Source organism: Schistocerca nitens, chromosome 2, assembly GCF_023898315.1.
Source record: "Schistocerca nitens isolate TAMUIC-IGC-003100 chromosome 2, iqSchNite1.1, whole genome shotgun sequence".
Taxonomy (NCBI): Eukaryota; Metazoa; Arthropoda; class Insecta; order Orthoptera; family Acrididae; genus Schistocerca; species Schistocerca nitens.
In genome coordinates, this window is record NC_064615.1 from 942989619 (window position 1) to 943004798 (window position 15180).

General features: G+C 42.3%; 2 protein-coding genes across 2 annotated transcripts in view; one reads left to right on the forward strand and one right to left on the reverse strand.

Moving 5' to 3' along the window:
* LOC126237267 (protein O-glucosyltransferase 2-like) overlaps positions 1-651 on the reverse strand; it is a 103673-nt gene extending 103022 nt beyond the window's left edge. The window contains exon 1 of the mRNA XM_049947195.1: positions 302-651. Within this exon, the coding sequence (XP_049803152.1) occupies positions 302-480 (179 nt within the window). The 5' untranslated portion in view covers positions 481-651. The remainder of the gene's footprint in view (positions 1-301) is intronic.
* Positions 652-891: 240 nt separating this feature from the next.
* The window catches only part of LOC126237268 (solute carrier family 17 member 9), a 102228-nt gene continuing 87939 nt past the window's right edge, over positions 892-15180 (forward strand). Inside the window, exon 1 of the mRNA XM_049947196.1 lies at positions 892-1075. Coding sequence (XP_049803153.1) covers positions 1056-1075 — 20 coding nt within the window. The 5' untranslated portion in view covers positions 892-1055. The remainder of the gene's footprint in view (positions 1076-15180) is intronic.

Sequence of the window (15180 nt, forward strand, 5' to 3'; positions counted from 1 at the left end):
GTTTTATCGCATATCAGCGCCTTTGAGGACCTCCTCACTACGGTTGTTTGAAGGAAGGAAGGAAGGAGTTATTGTTTGTATATCGTACACTTAAATATATTACCCTGCATATACAAGGCTTCCGGCAACTGTCACTACGACGTGTGTAAACCACTGGTGGTGATTACATACTGTGCAATATATTATACTTCCTTTTCCTCTTTGTAATAATACGGTATGATAATTCTGTCGCAGTCAAAGAAATTTTTTTGTGCTTTCAGAACGACCGGTAAGTTAAAAATGTGCCTTAATTCACACGTACCTCGTTTTATTAGAATCCATAGCATGAATAAAGAAATAACGAGCTGGCATAACGATGAGATCGGGTGATAAACCGGGTCCCCAAACCACTGATGAGGCAGGGTCTATTTCACCACAGTTTATGCACGTAAAAATTAAGTAAACGACTACAAAAAACGCAGTGTAATGTGACCGCCACATTTTTCTCCCTTGACTAGCAACAGAAGATACCGAGATGTGTATAGTCAAAGTACCACCGTCCCTATAAAGTGCAATTGAAAACGGTTCATCGTGTTCATTTTCACTCACATACACAAAACATTTCCCCGCCCCAACGAAAACACTTGTTAGCGGGTGCAAAGTAAACACTTTTTAGTGCCAACATCTGCAGACATTCGAAGCATGTACTTCACAAGAAGTATCAGGTTTTATCGACTTATATACCTTAATGCAAAGTCATCCCACATTAAAAGATAAAGTGGTTCACGAATACAAAAATGGCATAAGCTCCGTCGTCTTAAATAACGAGAGCAACCAAGTAAATCTACTGTGCGTTTGGGGAGTTGTTGAGTCTGCATCTAAAACAGTTGACAATCTCAAACACTATGTGGCGTCTGCTAATGTTTTGAATACCACCTGCTGTTGCTGACATGGTGAACAATGATGAGATAAAATAAGTGCTTGGTCCAAACGGATGAAAAGGGTCATTCATCTACTTTGTGGAAGAATGGAAATAGATCCCATAGATGTGAGGGGAAAGCATATTGTTTGACAGTATGGATGAAGTGTGGTCGAGGTAAGAATAAAATAGAATAGAATTTAGTAGTTGTTTGTCATCAGCAGTCCAAATGAACATCGCCAGTTTTTAACCACAATATTCTATTAAACTTCAAAATTGAATTTTAAATCCAAGTGAACACAAATATTTAATGTTTAATATTATAAAAATCCTCTGCCCTCTGAACACACTTGTTAATTATAAAATTCTAAAAGTTCGTTGTAAAATATTGCTGTTGTTTATAACAAGTTGTTTTTTTTCGTAGGCAGTATACAGAGATTTCAACAATTGCCAGTGGTTTTCTCTTCACCTCATCTAGACTGACCTAAATTAGTCGTATACATTAGGAAAAGTAAAGTTCATACAGCAGAAGAAACTGATAGGCATTTCATCTGTGATTAGCAACAGCCATAAGGTTACAATTTGGTTGTTAGAAAAAAATGTGAATGTATAATAAACATTATGTTGTTCTAATAGAGGGAAACATTCCACGTAGGAAAAATATATCTAAAAACAAAGATGATGTGACTTAATAAATGAAAGTGCTGGCAGGTCGACAGACACATAAACAAACACAAACATACACACAAAATTCAAGCTTTCGCAACAAACTGTTGCCTCATCAGGAAAGAGGGAAGGAGAGGGAAAGACGAAAGGATGTGGGTTTTAAGGGAGAGGGTAAGGAGTCATTCCAATCCCGGGAGCGGAAAGACTTACCTTAGGGGGAAAAAAGGACGGGTATACACTCGCACACACACACATATCCATCCACACATATACAGACACAAGCAGACATATTTAAAGACAAAGAGTTTTCCTTTGTCTTTAAATATGTCTGCTTGTGTCTGTATATGTGTGGATGGATATGTGTGTGTGTGTGTGTGTGTGTGCGAGTGTATACCCGTCCTTTTTTCCCCCTAAGGTAAGTCTTTCCGCTCCCGGGATTGGAATGACTCCTTACCCTCTCCCTTAAAACCCACATCCTTTCGTCTTTCCCTCTCCTTCCTCTTTCCTGGTGAGGCAACAGTTTGTTGCGAAAGCTTGAATTTTGTGTGTATGTTTGTATTTGTTTGTGTGTCTGTCGACCTGCCAGCACTTTCATTTGGTAAGTCACATCATCTTTGTTTTTAGATACATTATGTTGTTCGATTGATCTGTATCATAGTACAAAGTTTTTGTTCATCATTGCCAAAAACTGCTACATTTTAATACATGTCTGAATAAGGATATGTGAACCTTTCTTTTTGTGTAGTTCAGGTTTTCTGGCTTCAGTATGAAACCAATGTAGCCAACATTCACTCCATAATTGATCACTTATTCTTAATGAATATCTAAGGGTCAACTGAAGTTTACAGCACCACCTATTGGTTTTGACTCAGTATATTACTGTGTTGTATAGCATGACGTATTTGTGCTGCTTCATCTTTCAAATGGATCATGCTGCAGCTTGCACACTAGAGAAAGTGATAGGGCACTCTGATGTGGAATATTTATGTTTCTAAATTGTTTGTGAGTAAATCTGGTTTTCATATAATACATTACCTAATGCTTTGTGTATATTTAGCAGCCAGGTTCAAGGAAAGCAATGCTTTCTGAACCATTTTAAAGTATCTGAAAGCATATCTTTTACAGTTTCAATGATGGACAGATCAGGTTTGAAACTTTAGAGCATGCAGAGGTACAAATTCTTCCACGTATATTTTATTGTATCCCTTCTACATCAAAAAATCCCTCTCATTCAGCCTGGGCACGTGTGGATGACGTATCTGCAGTGATGAGAATTCCCTTGCCCAGTATGCTGGAAGTCTCACAAGGGCCTTCACAGAGAGACACAACCCCCTATCCTAGTCCACAAGCAGATTTCCCATGCCATATCCATATTCTCACACACCCTTAATCCTTCCACCACCCCAAGAATCACCTACAGAGGATAGTCCCCTTGTCGTCTAATATCACCTTGCACTCGAATAACTGAACCACATCCTTCACCAGGGCCTTGATTAACTCTCATCAAGCCCTGAAATGAGGGACATCCTACCCAAAAACATTCCCACCCAACCTATACAACATCCTAGTTTATCTGTATGCCACTCCCAGTACCTGGCCACAGGGATTATATTCCTGTGGATGTTCCCAGGCACAACACCTGCCTAATCCGCACACCCAGCATTTCCTATTCCAGTCCTGAATGAAACACCACTGCCAAACATGGCCAAGAACAAAGTTGACCACCTGTTACACAATATGCAGCTGAGTACAACTAGCTCAGTTACAATGGCTGCAGTACAGCCCAAGCCATCTGTATCTTTCCACCCACAATCAGCATTTCTGAACTATACATATGTGAGTTATCCTTGCAACACATCCTTTGCTCCTCTAACTCTCCTGGCCTCAATCTCCGTAAACTCACCATCCCCACACCCTCCATCTGACAGTTTCCATTTCATCTGCTCTATCATCCTCTCCCAATTCATATCTCCACATAACATTCATCTTGTGCCACTCCCCACTAGCTTCAACACCCATGCATCACATGCGTAGCCCATGCACCTTCCACCCCTCCCTCGTGAATTCCTATCCAGCAGACCACCTGCCTCCCTCCGAGCCACAAGCTACCCACTTCCAATCCCTCTGCCTCCTCTCTCTCTCTCTCTCTCTCTCTCTCTCTCTCTCTCTCTCTCTCTACCCACCCGACTCAATACAACCACCACCCCACTCCAGTCCACCTGCTGAACAGCAGTCCTGCCATTATTCATCTAGCTGGCACCTTGAAGGGGCACGTGTGTGTGTGTGTGTGTGTGTGTGTGTGTGTGTCCGACACATGTGCATGTCGCATTTGGGAGGACAATGGTTCAAACACACATCAGCCCATCCTGATTTAGGTTTCCTGTGATTTCCCTAAATTGTTTCAAGCAAATGCTGGGATGGTTCTTTTGAAGAGACACAGCTGATTTTCTTCCATGTTCTTCCTTAATCTGCCCTTGTGCTCCATCTCTAATGACCTTGTTGTTGAAAGGATGTTAAAACCAATCTCCTTCTCCTTGTGTGTATGTGTACACTAGATGGAGAAAGGATTTCTTCCAGAAGCTAGCGAGTTTTCTTTCTTTCTTATATATGCCTGTTGATGAGTCACTTCTTCTGCTTTCCGGAGTGGTCTCCTTTACTCCTAAAGTGTTTACATTCAACCAGAACTTCCATACTATAATTATTGTATCGACTTTTTGATAAACTGTGATATCCTTTGCCATCTACCATGAGTTCTACAGTTTGTTTGTTTACACTTTCTGATTAGATAAGATAAATATGTGCATCTTGGAATTTACAAAAGTTTAAGAGGCATACGTGGTAAGAGGGATTCGCCACTGGAATGCAAATAATGGAAGGAGTAAAGATAACAACTCATCATATGCCAGTAGTTGAGGCATTGAGGAACATTAAAAAGGTACATAACTAGGACTGGCACACAAACAATATTGAAAATTATGCAGACCTTTCACACAGTGCTTTTTCCATTTTTTCATAGTTAACTAATACAAAATATATATATACACATGCTCAGCTGCATTGCCCTGACTATGTTGTCCCATCAGTCCTGCTCAATTGTGCTGAGGGATTATCTTGGATAAAGGGGATGCTAAATACTCAGCTGCCACATTTCTATCCGATTCCTTGCTGCCTTTCCCACCCAGCTCTCCGACATCTTTCCTCCCCCTCGCTGCCTCATCACACTTCTTGCTCACAATGTCCAATAAAACGTCTCATTAAGCATTAGTGCCTCAACAATGTAGCTGTGTGTGTGTGTGTGTGTGTGTGTGTGTGTGTGTGTGTGTGTGTGTGTGTGTGTGTGTGTGTGTGTGTGTGTGTGTGTGTGTGTGTGTGTGTCATCTTTGACTGATGGGCACGGACACACACTACAACATAAAACACAAAGACCCTACTTGCTCTTGTGTTACTTCTGTTTACTTTGTTTAAATACACACTACCATAGAATCATGGGCACCCATGTACATTCACCCTTGGTGACAGTGTCCAGGAGTTGTTGCACAGAGTGACTGAAGTTTGAGAAGAGAAAATGAGTGTAGCAAGTGGAAAGTTGTGAGATTAGTAGGAAAATGAGAGGGTGTGAGGTGATATGAGTGGGGGGCATAGAGGCAGGTGGTTCTTAGCAGCAGTAGTGAAATGAAGCCCAAAAAATGTGACAGTCATGAAACAGAGAGATATATGGGAAGAGAGGCATAAAAGGCAAATAGAGAGTGGAAGTGGTCTGAAAAATGACAGATGATTATGGGTGAAATTATAGAAGTGGAAACAGGATCTGTGAAGGTTTAGGTCAGGGGGATTTTGGCAACAGAGGAGCAGTCCCAACCTCCACAGTTCAGTGGACTTTGACGACATGGAGTCGGGACCCAAATAGTGGTGATAGGTTTGTTGCTCTTGTGGGAAGATATTCTGCAAGAAGTCTGTTTCAGATCTAACTGGGCAGTGTTTTGATGTCTGTAAATGTTCTGGCAACATTTTTCTTACATTTGGATAACTTATGATTCCCACTGCTGATGCAGCAATGTCTGGTGGGAAGGGTATAGGTGATGGATATTTTAATTTGGAACAGATGACTGCTGTCATATTGGAGTTACTGTTAGTAGTTTGCTTTTATGGAGCCATCTGAGAGGAGGACGTCAACATCAAGGGAGGCAGCTCCTGAATAGAGAATAACCAAATGATGGGTATTTGGGAGCAGATAGGGTTATGAAAGGGGGGGGGGGGGGGGGGAAGCAGGGGCTGTCCTTGCCATAGATTCATATCATGTCATCAACAAATCTAAGCCAAACAGTTTCAAATCCTGAATGAATATGAAGACTTCCTGTTGATGACCCATAAAAAAGTTAGCATATAATGAATCAATGAAGTTACAAATGGTAGTTCATGCAAATGTTTGTAGATTTGACCCTCAGAATAGCAGTAATAATTTCGGCCCAGAATGTGGTTTACCAAAAGGATGAAGGTGTCATGGTGGATATTATATAATGAAAACATTAGGAAAGATAGTGTTCAGTGGCAGCAAGTCCACGAGGCATAGAGGTTGTTGATATAGAGGAATGTAGCCTCCTCGGTGACAAGTGAGTAGTCTGCAGGTAATCAGGCAGGTGGTGGAGGAAGTGATTAGTGTGTTGAGGCTGTGTTTCACTATAAAATAGCTCTGTCAAAGATCTTGTATGAAATCACTTCTATAAAATATTTGGCAGTATACTGAGGTACTTTCCTGAAATCCTCTATAATAGTTAGTGTGAGGTCCTACCTTTTATAAAAGATTAGTCAAATATCTTTGACAGTGTAATACAGGCTTTGGATGTGAGAAGGTGGACTATATACAGTTGGCTGGAGATACTGGTCAGTGAAGTTTGATAATCTTTCTGTGGGAGCATTGTAATCAGCAATGATGGGACAACCAGTACAGAGACAATTAGATTTAGGTTTAGGGAGTTTCTGAGAGGTGGTAACAATGGGTGTATGAGGGGTAGTTAATATGAGGATGAAACAGATATAGGTGACAAATTTTTTGATTGTCATAATGTTTTGAGGACCTGCTGGAGGTATATACTACTGGAATGGGATCATAATGCATTTGCCAGATTGATTTTGGGACTATACTGTAGCTTCCTCCTCTAACAACTTATTTTTAGTATCCCTGGCTTCTGTTTTGAATTTTTTGTTCATATCATTTCACGTATGACCCATAATTTCTTTGTTCTTTCATTTAATGTCATCATTAGATAGAGTTTACACATGTTTTATACCAGGGATGCACAGATCGTGGGATGCATACACCGCGCCATCTGATGACAGCTAGCCCCTCACCTTTCGTGCTTGTAATTTTTTTCCCCCCTAATTCATCCTTCATTCCCTCCCACAAAGGAAAGGGCTCTTGTAGAACTGGGTTTATTTAACAACTCGTTTTTCATTTTGCCTGAAAATGCACCGGTGGAAGTAATCAACATGCAAAATAATGAGACATTGCAAATTAAATTTGATGAAGCGAATCTGCTGAATTTCTATCACGTCTTGATACAAAAAAATTAAAAGTTATTGGTAGATAATGCATTAAAATCTGCTAGCAACTTTGGGTCACACACTTTTCCATTATGTCCAATAACAAATCAAAAAAATAGAAACCACTTGATAAATGACAATTTGGAGTCAATTTTGAGCTTGTCTATGACAAAAATTGAGGCAAACATCAAGGCAATTGTAAAATCAATGGAGTGTCATGTTACGAATTAAATTGTGTAAAAGATATTTGTATAAAATACATTGCTGTAATTATATTCGTTAAATGAAATGAGTATTTGTGAAACAAATTGTGTGTGTGTGTGCCTGTGCATTTGTGCACGCCCATCTGGCCCTTATGTAGTCACAGTGAGAGGTTTGCCGGGCCCTTATGTAGCCACAGTTAGAGATATGTAGCCCACGGAGGTAGGTACACACCTGCCTTAAACCACTACCCAAACTTTTCTTCCTTCAGTGTTAATTATCCAGTTTCTAAAATTGTCTCCTGGAAATGCTAAAGTGTATAGTCTTCTTCTTCTCCTCCAGGGCTTTTAAACCATTCGTTTTTGACCATGAGATGTCTTTCTCTGTTAAAGTTGATTCTATTTGCCTATTATGATTCCGTTGGTCTGTTTGCCTATTGTAACTCCTGTGGCTTATTCTACAAGTACAACAATGACATTCTAGTCCTCAGTTACTATTTTGCAACATTTTATATGACTTTCTGTAAGTCACTCTATTATGTCACAAGATTCTTTGGTGTATTTTTCATTGTCATTCAGTTTTTATCATGACAAGTTGCAGCCATTTGACAGTCATTGCTGGATAACGTTCTCTGTACTTTTCCATGCATTTGATCTTCAGAAATGTCCATCCATGTTGCCCTTGCATGGATGGACTACACTTCCTGAACATTCTTCCAAGGAATCTCAGTTTGGCATCTGCCTTACCTGCAATTAGTTTTATGTGATTGTTCAATTTTAAATTATTCTGTATGCATACTCCCAGATATTTAATGGATGTGACAGTTTGCAGTTATTGTTATGCAAACATGCAATAATGGGTCTTTCTGCCTATTTATGTGCAAAACAATACATTTGTATGTACTGATGATCTACTACCAATCCATGCACCAAGTGTTTACCCTATGCAGGTCTTCCTGCAGTGCATTACAATATTTTGCAACTGTGTACCAAACGTGTTCTTGCTCACATGCTTTCAAACTGACTCTCTGAGTCAGTATCTGACCAAGAGCACGTGCAGTGTGCAACAGTATAGATTGTGTGCAAACAAATGTTTAAATGTGACAAATCAATTTGAAGAAAACCTGTACTATGTGCATTTAGCACATGTAGATCAACAAATGGATGTATTAATAGGACATAAATGAATACTGCTGAAGATACCTAAGTTGAATAGGTAAGACATGCTTAATACATGCACATAAATTCTGTTGCGAATCATAGAATTGTCCATATCCCTATAATAAAGCATAACTAAAGTTAGCAACTGAGGGGAAATGGCTGCAAATATTAACAGTATTGTTTATATAGTGAAATTTAATGGTTCTGTCAACTGAAGACCACAACAACAACAACAACACACCCAGAGTTATGTTTGCATCAGAAGTTCTCTCTTTGTTGAGAATGACATGCTGTGTTCAAGGGTGTCCATACCCGAGGGCATGGGGGGACCGTGCTCCCTCCTGCCAACCCTGCTCTCAGGGAAAGAAAAACGTGTAAGTCTGCAGGCTTTCATGGCCGTTGTCACTGAAGTTAAAATCTTCTGGGTTATTAGGCCGCATCATGTTTCTTCTAAAATGAAGAAACATAACGCGGCCTAATAACCCAGAAGATTTTAACTTCAAAGAAAAACATGTATTGTAGTCAGGCGCTTTTCTTTCAAAAAAATTATTTAGAAGTTGGTTTACGCAAGTGTTTAACAGGGTCGGAACTATAACATTTTTATGGCAACTCAAAAGTCGCCATTCATATACCAAAATATTAAAAATATTCCATTCCGCTAGGTCTAGCCTCTCCCCCTCCCCCCCCCCCCTCCCCCTGTACCCCCTTACACACACACACACACACACACACACACACACACACACACACAAACTATTGTATTGGAGCCCTTAGTGCTTAGTGTATTCTATTTACAAGGAACTCATCAATCTAATCACAAAGCTGATCTAATGTGCCATATGCTTATATTTTATTCATTAGGTGGCAGTTTGGAACTGTATCAGATATATTCTGGAAGACAAGGAACACAGCATCAGCCTGGGAGCCAGTACCTACTGCCTTATGGGTCTCATAGATGAACAATCTAAGTTATTTCTTGTCATTTTTCTATTCAGAGTTTCCAGATCTCCACCCCTTAACAATGTCCTTACATTGTACGTACAAATTCATATTTTCATTTGCAGCCGATGACTATAGTCCGATTAAAATTACTTATGTTGACATCTGTCACTTGCCACTGCAGTGTTGCCACATCACCTGCCAGCTACCATTCAGTTATAGGTGAAACACAAACACTGCATGTCACTTCACAGATGCTGTGAATGTGTAACGCGGAGCAATGTTGTAACTGGTCATTGCGAGGTATATCAGAAATGTGAGAGGCTATATTGACTGTTGATTGTAAGTGACCAATGACTGAACTGCAGCAGATGACTCATTTTGTAGCCCTCAATTTAAACTCATGACACTAAGCATGGCCTTGTGATGTGCAGCATATCCAAGAAAATAACAGTCAACAATCTGTGGTAGAACTAAAATCACAATCACTCTGTTCACGGTGATTTACAGGCAAACTCAAGACAGCAGAAATTCAGTTTCAGTGTTAAAGCAAACTGTAATTTCTCGCTATCATTGGTTACCTGAAACTATCTTCATACCAGCTGCACGAGTTGCTGCATTACCAACCAGTTATCAGTCCTCAGTGGCACTTGGTTGCAGATTATAGCCAACACTGGCAGATTCCAAACAAAAAAAAGAACAATAAGTAGAAAAAAGAGCAAATAAAAAAAGTCAAAACAGTGATGAAAAATGTTGACAAAGTGTTGGAAATAAAAAAATGCATTTAAACCAATTAACAAAATAAAAGTAATAATCAGACACTTTTGTTTAGGTTTAGAAATTTTAAAAAAATCTCTACGTTTGATGAGATACAATCTTCTACACATAATGTTAATATGGTAACCATTGCACTATGTCACAACACTGCATGAATGAGTTTATTTTTGATCGTAGTGACCTGGTTGCAACAATGAATTACAGCCTTAAAAAAAAAATCAGCTTCATGCAATGTCATGCAGAGCTTATCCAATTTAAGTCGATCTCTATGATTATGATGATCTGTGTGTAACACTGAATTGTGTCAGAAGTACGCTGTAGTGTTTGGTTAGTGCAGTGTATGAAACGTGTGTATTTCATTAGCATTGTGTGTGTGTGTGTGTGTGTGTGTGTGTGTGTGTGTGTGTGTGTGTGTGTGTGTGAGTGAGTGAGTGAGAGAGAGAGAGAGAGAGAGAGAGAGAGAGAGAGAGATATGAAATACGAAATAAAAGTGTGAGACCCATGATCTAGGATCCAAACACATCAACAAAGAATGCTGAACAAGGAATTGGAAGTGAATTGACCAATAGTTGTGGCAGTTTGGCAACAACGAATGGTTCAGGCATGACATTGAGCACTTTTGTTGCAGAAAACCATCTCGAACATGTGAAATGCCAAATATCAATTATTTTGATTTAACTCATGTTTTCTCCCCTGGAGATCTTATTGGGAGATCATTTTGATAATGATTTAACTTGTAAAGAATCCTTCATACATACAAAAAATTGGAGACTACACCATTCAGAGAACTTTGTATGGAGTGGTTTCCCATTGCTTACCACTTTATTGAGGCCATCCCTTAGTGAAGTACAGGCACATTCTGCAGATGCTGCTCTGAATCAGATGCCAGAATGCTTGTTCATCCACAGGGTGTATTTGATTTCCATCCCAACATGTATGTATGGGATGAATTTCCTGGAACGTCACCTGGGGGATACAAATGTACTGCTTTCATCAGTAAACTAATGAGCAGCATACACATAATGTATTATACACTGAACAGATCTACAGTTATGATTGTGACCAGGTGGCCAAGTGATTTATTTTAATTTACTCTAGTTTTATTTACCTCTCTCACCCTTCCATAAACCTGTGAACTTTGTACTATCATTTTTCATTTTTATGGCCAGTCACTGTTGCATGTTTGAGACAGTTGGGTAGGATGACTTTTCTCTGCATTGTAAGAAATTTTTGTTACCATTATTTGATCAACCAGGGTAGGAGAGAACTTGAATTAATATTGTGGATAAAATTCCAAACTTCCCCATAACCTTTCATGAAATAAGGGCTTATGACATGGCTCGTGATGACCTACTTAGTGGCCTTTTTTCCAAATGGGAAAAATAGAATACATCAGCACTAATCACTCTTTGTTGCATTCCTTTCATTCTGTACGACCCGTAGCACCTTAACAGATTGGCTGAAGGCAAGAGCAAACTTCCTCCATGAAGACTTTGTGCAGGACTCCATTTAAAAATTCTTGCATTGTTTCCAACACTCTTTGCCTTATCATGATGTTTAATTTAATATTGGAGTGCCCACATAACTCACTTTTGAATCCTTAGATCACAGCTTAGCTGAATGGTAGAAGTACTGACATTATTTCCCAGTACAATTTAAATATCTGTATTTGTTTTTTCTGATAAAGTTCAACAATAAGACTATATTATTCAATATTAAAAGCCTGAGAATCTCCATGTGCCCCCCCCCCTGCGGGTTCGGGGGTTAGAATAGGCCTGCGGTATTCTTACCTGTCGTAAGAGGCGACTAAAAGGAGTCTCAAACATTTCGGCCTATATGTGATGGTCCCCTCACGGGTTTGACCCTCGTACTTCCAAAGAGCAAGCCAATTGGGGAAGGGTGCCTTACATGGTGCGTTGTGTCCATCGTGCATTGAGACCTTCAGCCAGCTTTCTCGTCATCGCATTGCTGTCACGCTCGTTCTCCATCTCCTGGGCGAGGATACATTTCTGGGTGCAATTTTCACCATGCACTGTGCAGTGTTGCTTTTTGCGAAGACGACAACCATGGACTTCCTTGCACCTAATATCCGGCATGGTAGCCAGTCCGTTGTGGTGGGGCTGCCATGTACCCTGTTGGTTGTAGCCCCCTGACAACACAGGGATGGCTCTGCTGATGCTTGCACTGTTAACTCCCCACGTTTGCCAAGGAGTAGATGCCTATCTCCCTGGGGCATCGGGACCCCCAGCAATGGCCATCCTGCTAGGTGGCCCTTGCTGAGTCTGTGTGGCGCCCGTGGGGAGGGCCCTTGGTCGGAGTGGGTGGCATCAGGGAGGATGACCGGCAATGAAGTGTGGTACATCATCTCTTGCTGGTGGCCAGCCACCAGCAGTCTCTAAGCGTTCTCAGGCTCACTTGAATGCTCAGAAATACGATCCCAAATCGTTCCCCTCCCTGGCCACACCGTGGGAGGAGCATAAGGCTCAGGATGGCAGTGACACTTATTCACCCCGGTTCTTAGTTTGTACTAGAGCTGATGGGGAGTCTTTCATGTCAACAAAGCCTCAATTCTTCATAGAGCATTTAGAGGACAAGTTTGGGGAGGTGGAGGGCTTGTCCAAAATGCGTTCTGGGTCAGTATTGATAAAAACGGCATCCTCTACCCAGTCACGAAGGTTACTTGCTTGTGACAAGTTGGGGGATGTTTCAGTTACCATCACAACCCATAAGAGTTTAAATATGGTCCAGGGTGTTATTTTCCATGGGGACCTTCTTTTGCAGTCTGATGACAAGCTGCGCACCAATTTAGAGCGTCGAGGTGTTCATTTCATCTGGCGCATTCATCGGGGTCTGAAGAATAATCAAATTGCTACTGGTGCCGTCATCTTGGCCTTCGAGGCTGATACATTACTGGAGAAGTTCAAGGTGATGGTCTACTGCTGTGATGTCAAGCCCTATATCCCTCCCCTGATGCGGTGCTTTAAGTGCTGGAAGTTCGGCCGTATGTCTTCCCACTGTACTTCCAGCCTCACATGTCGAGATTGCAGATGCCCATCACATCCCAATACCCAATGTTCCCTGCCTCCCATCTGTGTCAACTGCGAAGAGCATCATTCACCTTGCTCGCCAGACTGCAGGATCTTACAGAAAAAGTGGAAAACCATGGAATGTAAGACCCTGGACTGACTGACCTATACTGAGGCTAAGAGGAAATATGAATGCCTCCATGCTGTGTGAATGACTTCCTCATATGCCGCCACTACGACAACCGCGGTAGCCCCATGAGTTCAGCGAATTCCAGTCGGCTCACTGAGCCGTACAACTCCACATGCCGCCTTGCCCATGGGGGACACTACCTACCCTGTTGCTCCTGTGCCACCTACCTCGGGAGCAACCCCCCCCCCCCCCCCCCCCAACCAATGGGGAAGTCCATTCCCACTTCTACGCTGGAGCTGGAGAAGCGTCCAACTTCTTCGGCTCCTCTTGCTTGCAAGGGGTCCCTTGGGTCCCTCCCTTCCCAGGTTTCCACAAGTGGGAAGAATGACACCCGGCAGTGGCAGAAGTGCCCACAAGCAGCTGGTTGTGGGGTTTTGCGATTCTCCTCCGTCCCAGAGACTGAATCGGTGAAGCCCTCCCAGGCAGGGAAACCCGAGGAGCAGTGAGAAAAGTCCAAGAAGAAGCTCTCTAAGATGAAGGAACTTGTGGTGGCACCCACCCCACTGCAACCTACAAGCTCTGCGTCCGAGGGCAAGGTAGCGATTCTGGCGTCCGCTGAGGACCTAGATCTCACCGAACTCTCAGACGCAATGGATGTCACTCGCACAGGTACTCAATCAGTGGCAACAGGCCCTCCGTGGCTATCTGGGTTATTATAGGAATCGGGCAGCTTATGGGAGGGTATCTGGTGGTGTCTGCATCTATGTCCTTCAGTCCCTCTACAAACACCTTTAGAGGCTGTCGCTGTTCAGTTGTGGACGCCTCACGCTGTCTGCAGTCTCTATCTTCCACCAGATGGTGATGCCCCCCAGCATGTCCTGGCTGCGCTGATAGCCCAATTGCTGCCACCTTTTCTGTTACTTGGCGACTTCAACGCCCATAACCCTCTATGGGGTGGATCAGTGGCAACGGGCTGAGGCAGCATCGTTGAGCAAGTTTTGGCACAGCTTGAACTTTCTCTTTTAAATAATGGTTCCTTCACACATTTCAGTGGGGTGCATGGCACGTACTCAACCATCGACCTTTCGATCTGCAGTCCTAGCCTATTACCATCTGTCCAGTGGAGTGTTCATGACGACTTGTGCGGTAGTGACCACTTTCTGATCTTTCTGCCACTGCCACAGTGTCACTCTTCTGGGTGCCCCTGCAGATAGGCTATGAATAAGGCTGACTGGGACTTGTTCACCTCCATTGCCACTATTGAGCCTCTTTCCAATGATGCCATTGATGTGGTGGTTCACTAGGTCACCACTGGCATCATTACTGCCGCAGAATCTGCCATTCCCTTTTCTTCTGGGTCCCCTTGGCAGAGGACTGTGCCTTGGTGGTCGCCTGAGATCACTGAGGCGATTAAAGATCGCAGGTGGGCACTCCAGCATCACAAGCAGCATCCCTCATTGGAACACCTCATCGCCTTTAAACGGCTTTGTGCGCATTCCGCCACCTCATTCGCCAACGCAAGCAGGAGTGCTGGGAAAGGTATGTCTCCACCATTGGCCTCCGTACCTCTCTATTGCAGGTTTGGGCCAAGATTAGGCGACTCTATGGCTATCAGACCCCCTCCAGCATACCTGCGATTTCACTGAATGGAGCAGTCTGTATGGGCTCTGACACAATTGCAAACCACTTAGCAGAGCATTTTGCTCAGAGTTCCGCTTCCGTGAATTACCCACTGGCCTTCTGCTCCCTGAAAGAACGGTTGGAATGTCTGATCCTTGCATTTCACACACACCACCCTGAATCGTACAATGCTCCGTTCAGTGAGTGGGAATTCCAAGGTGC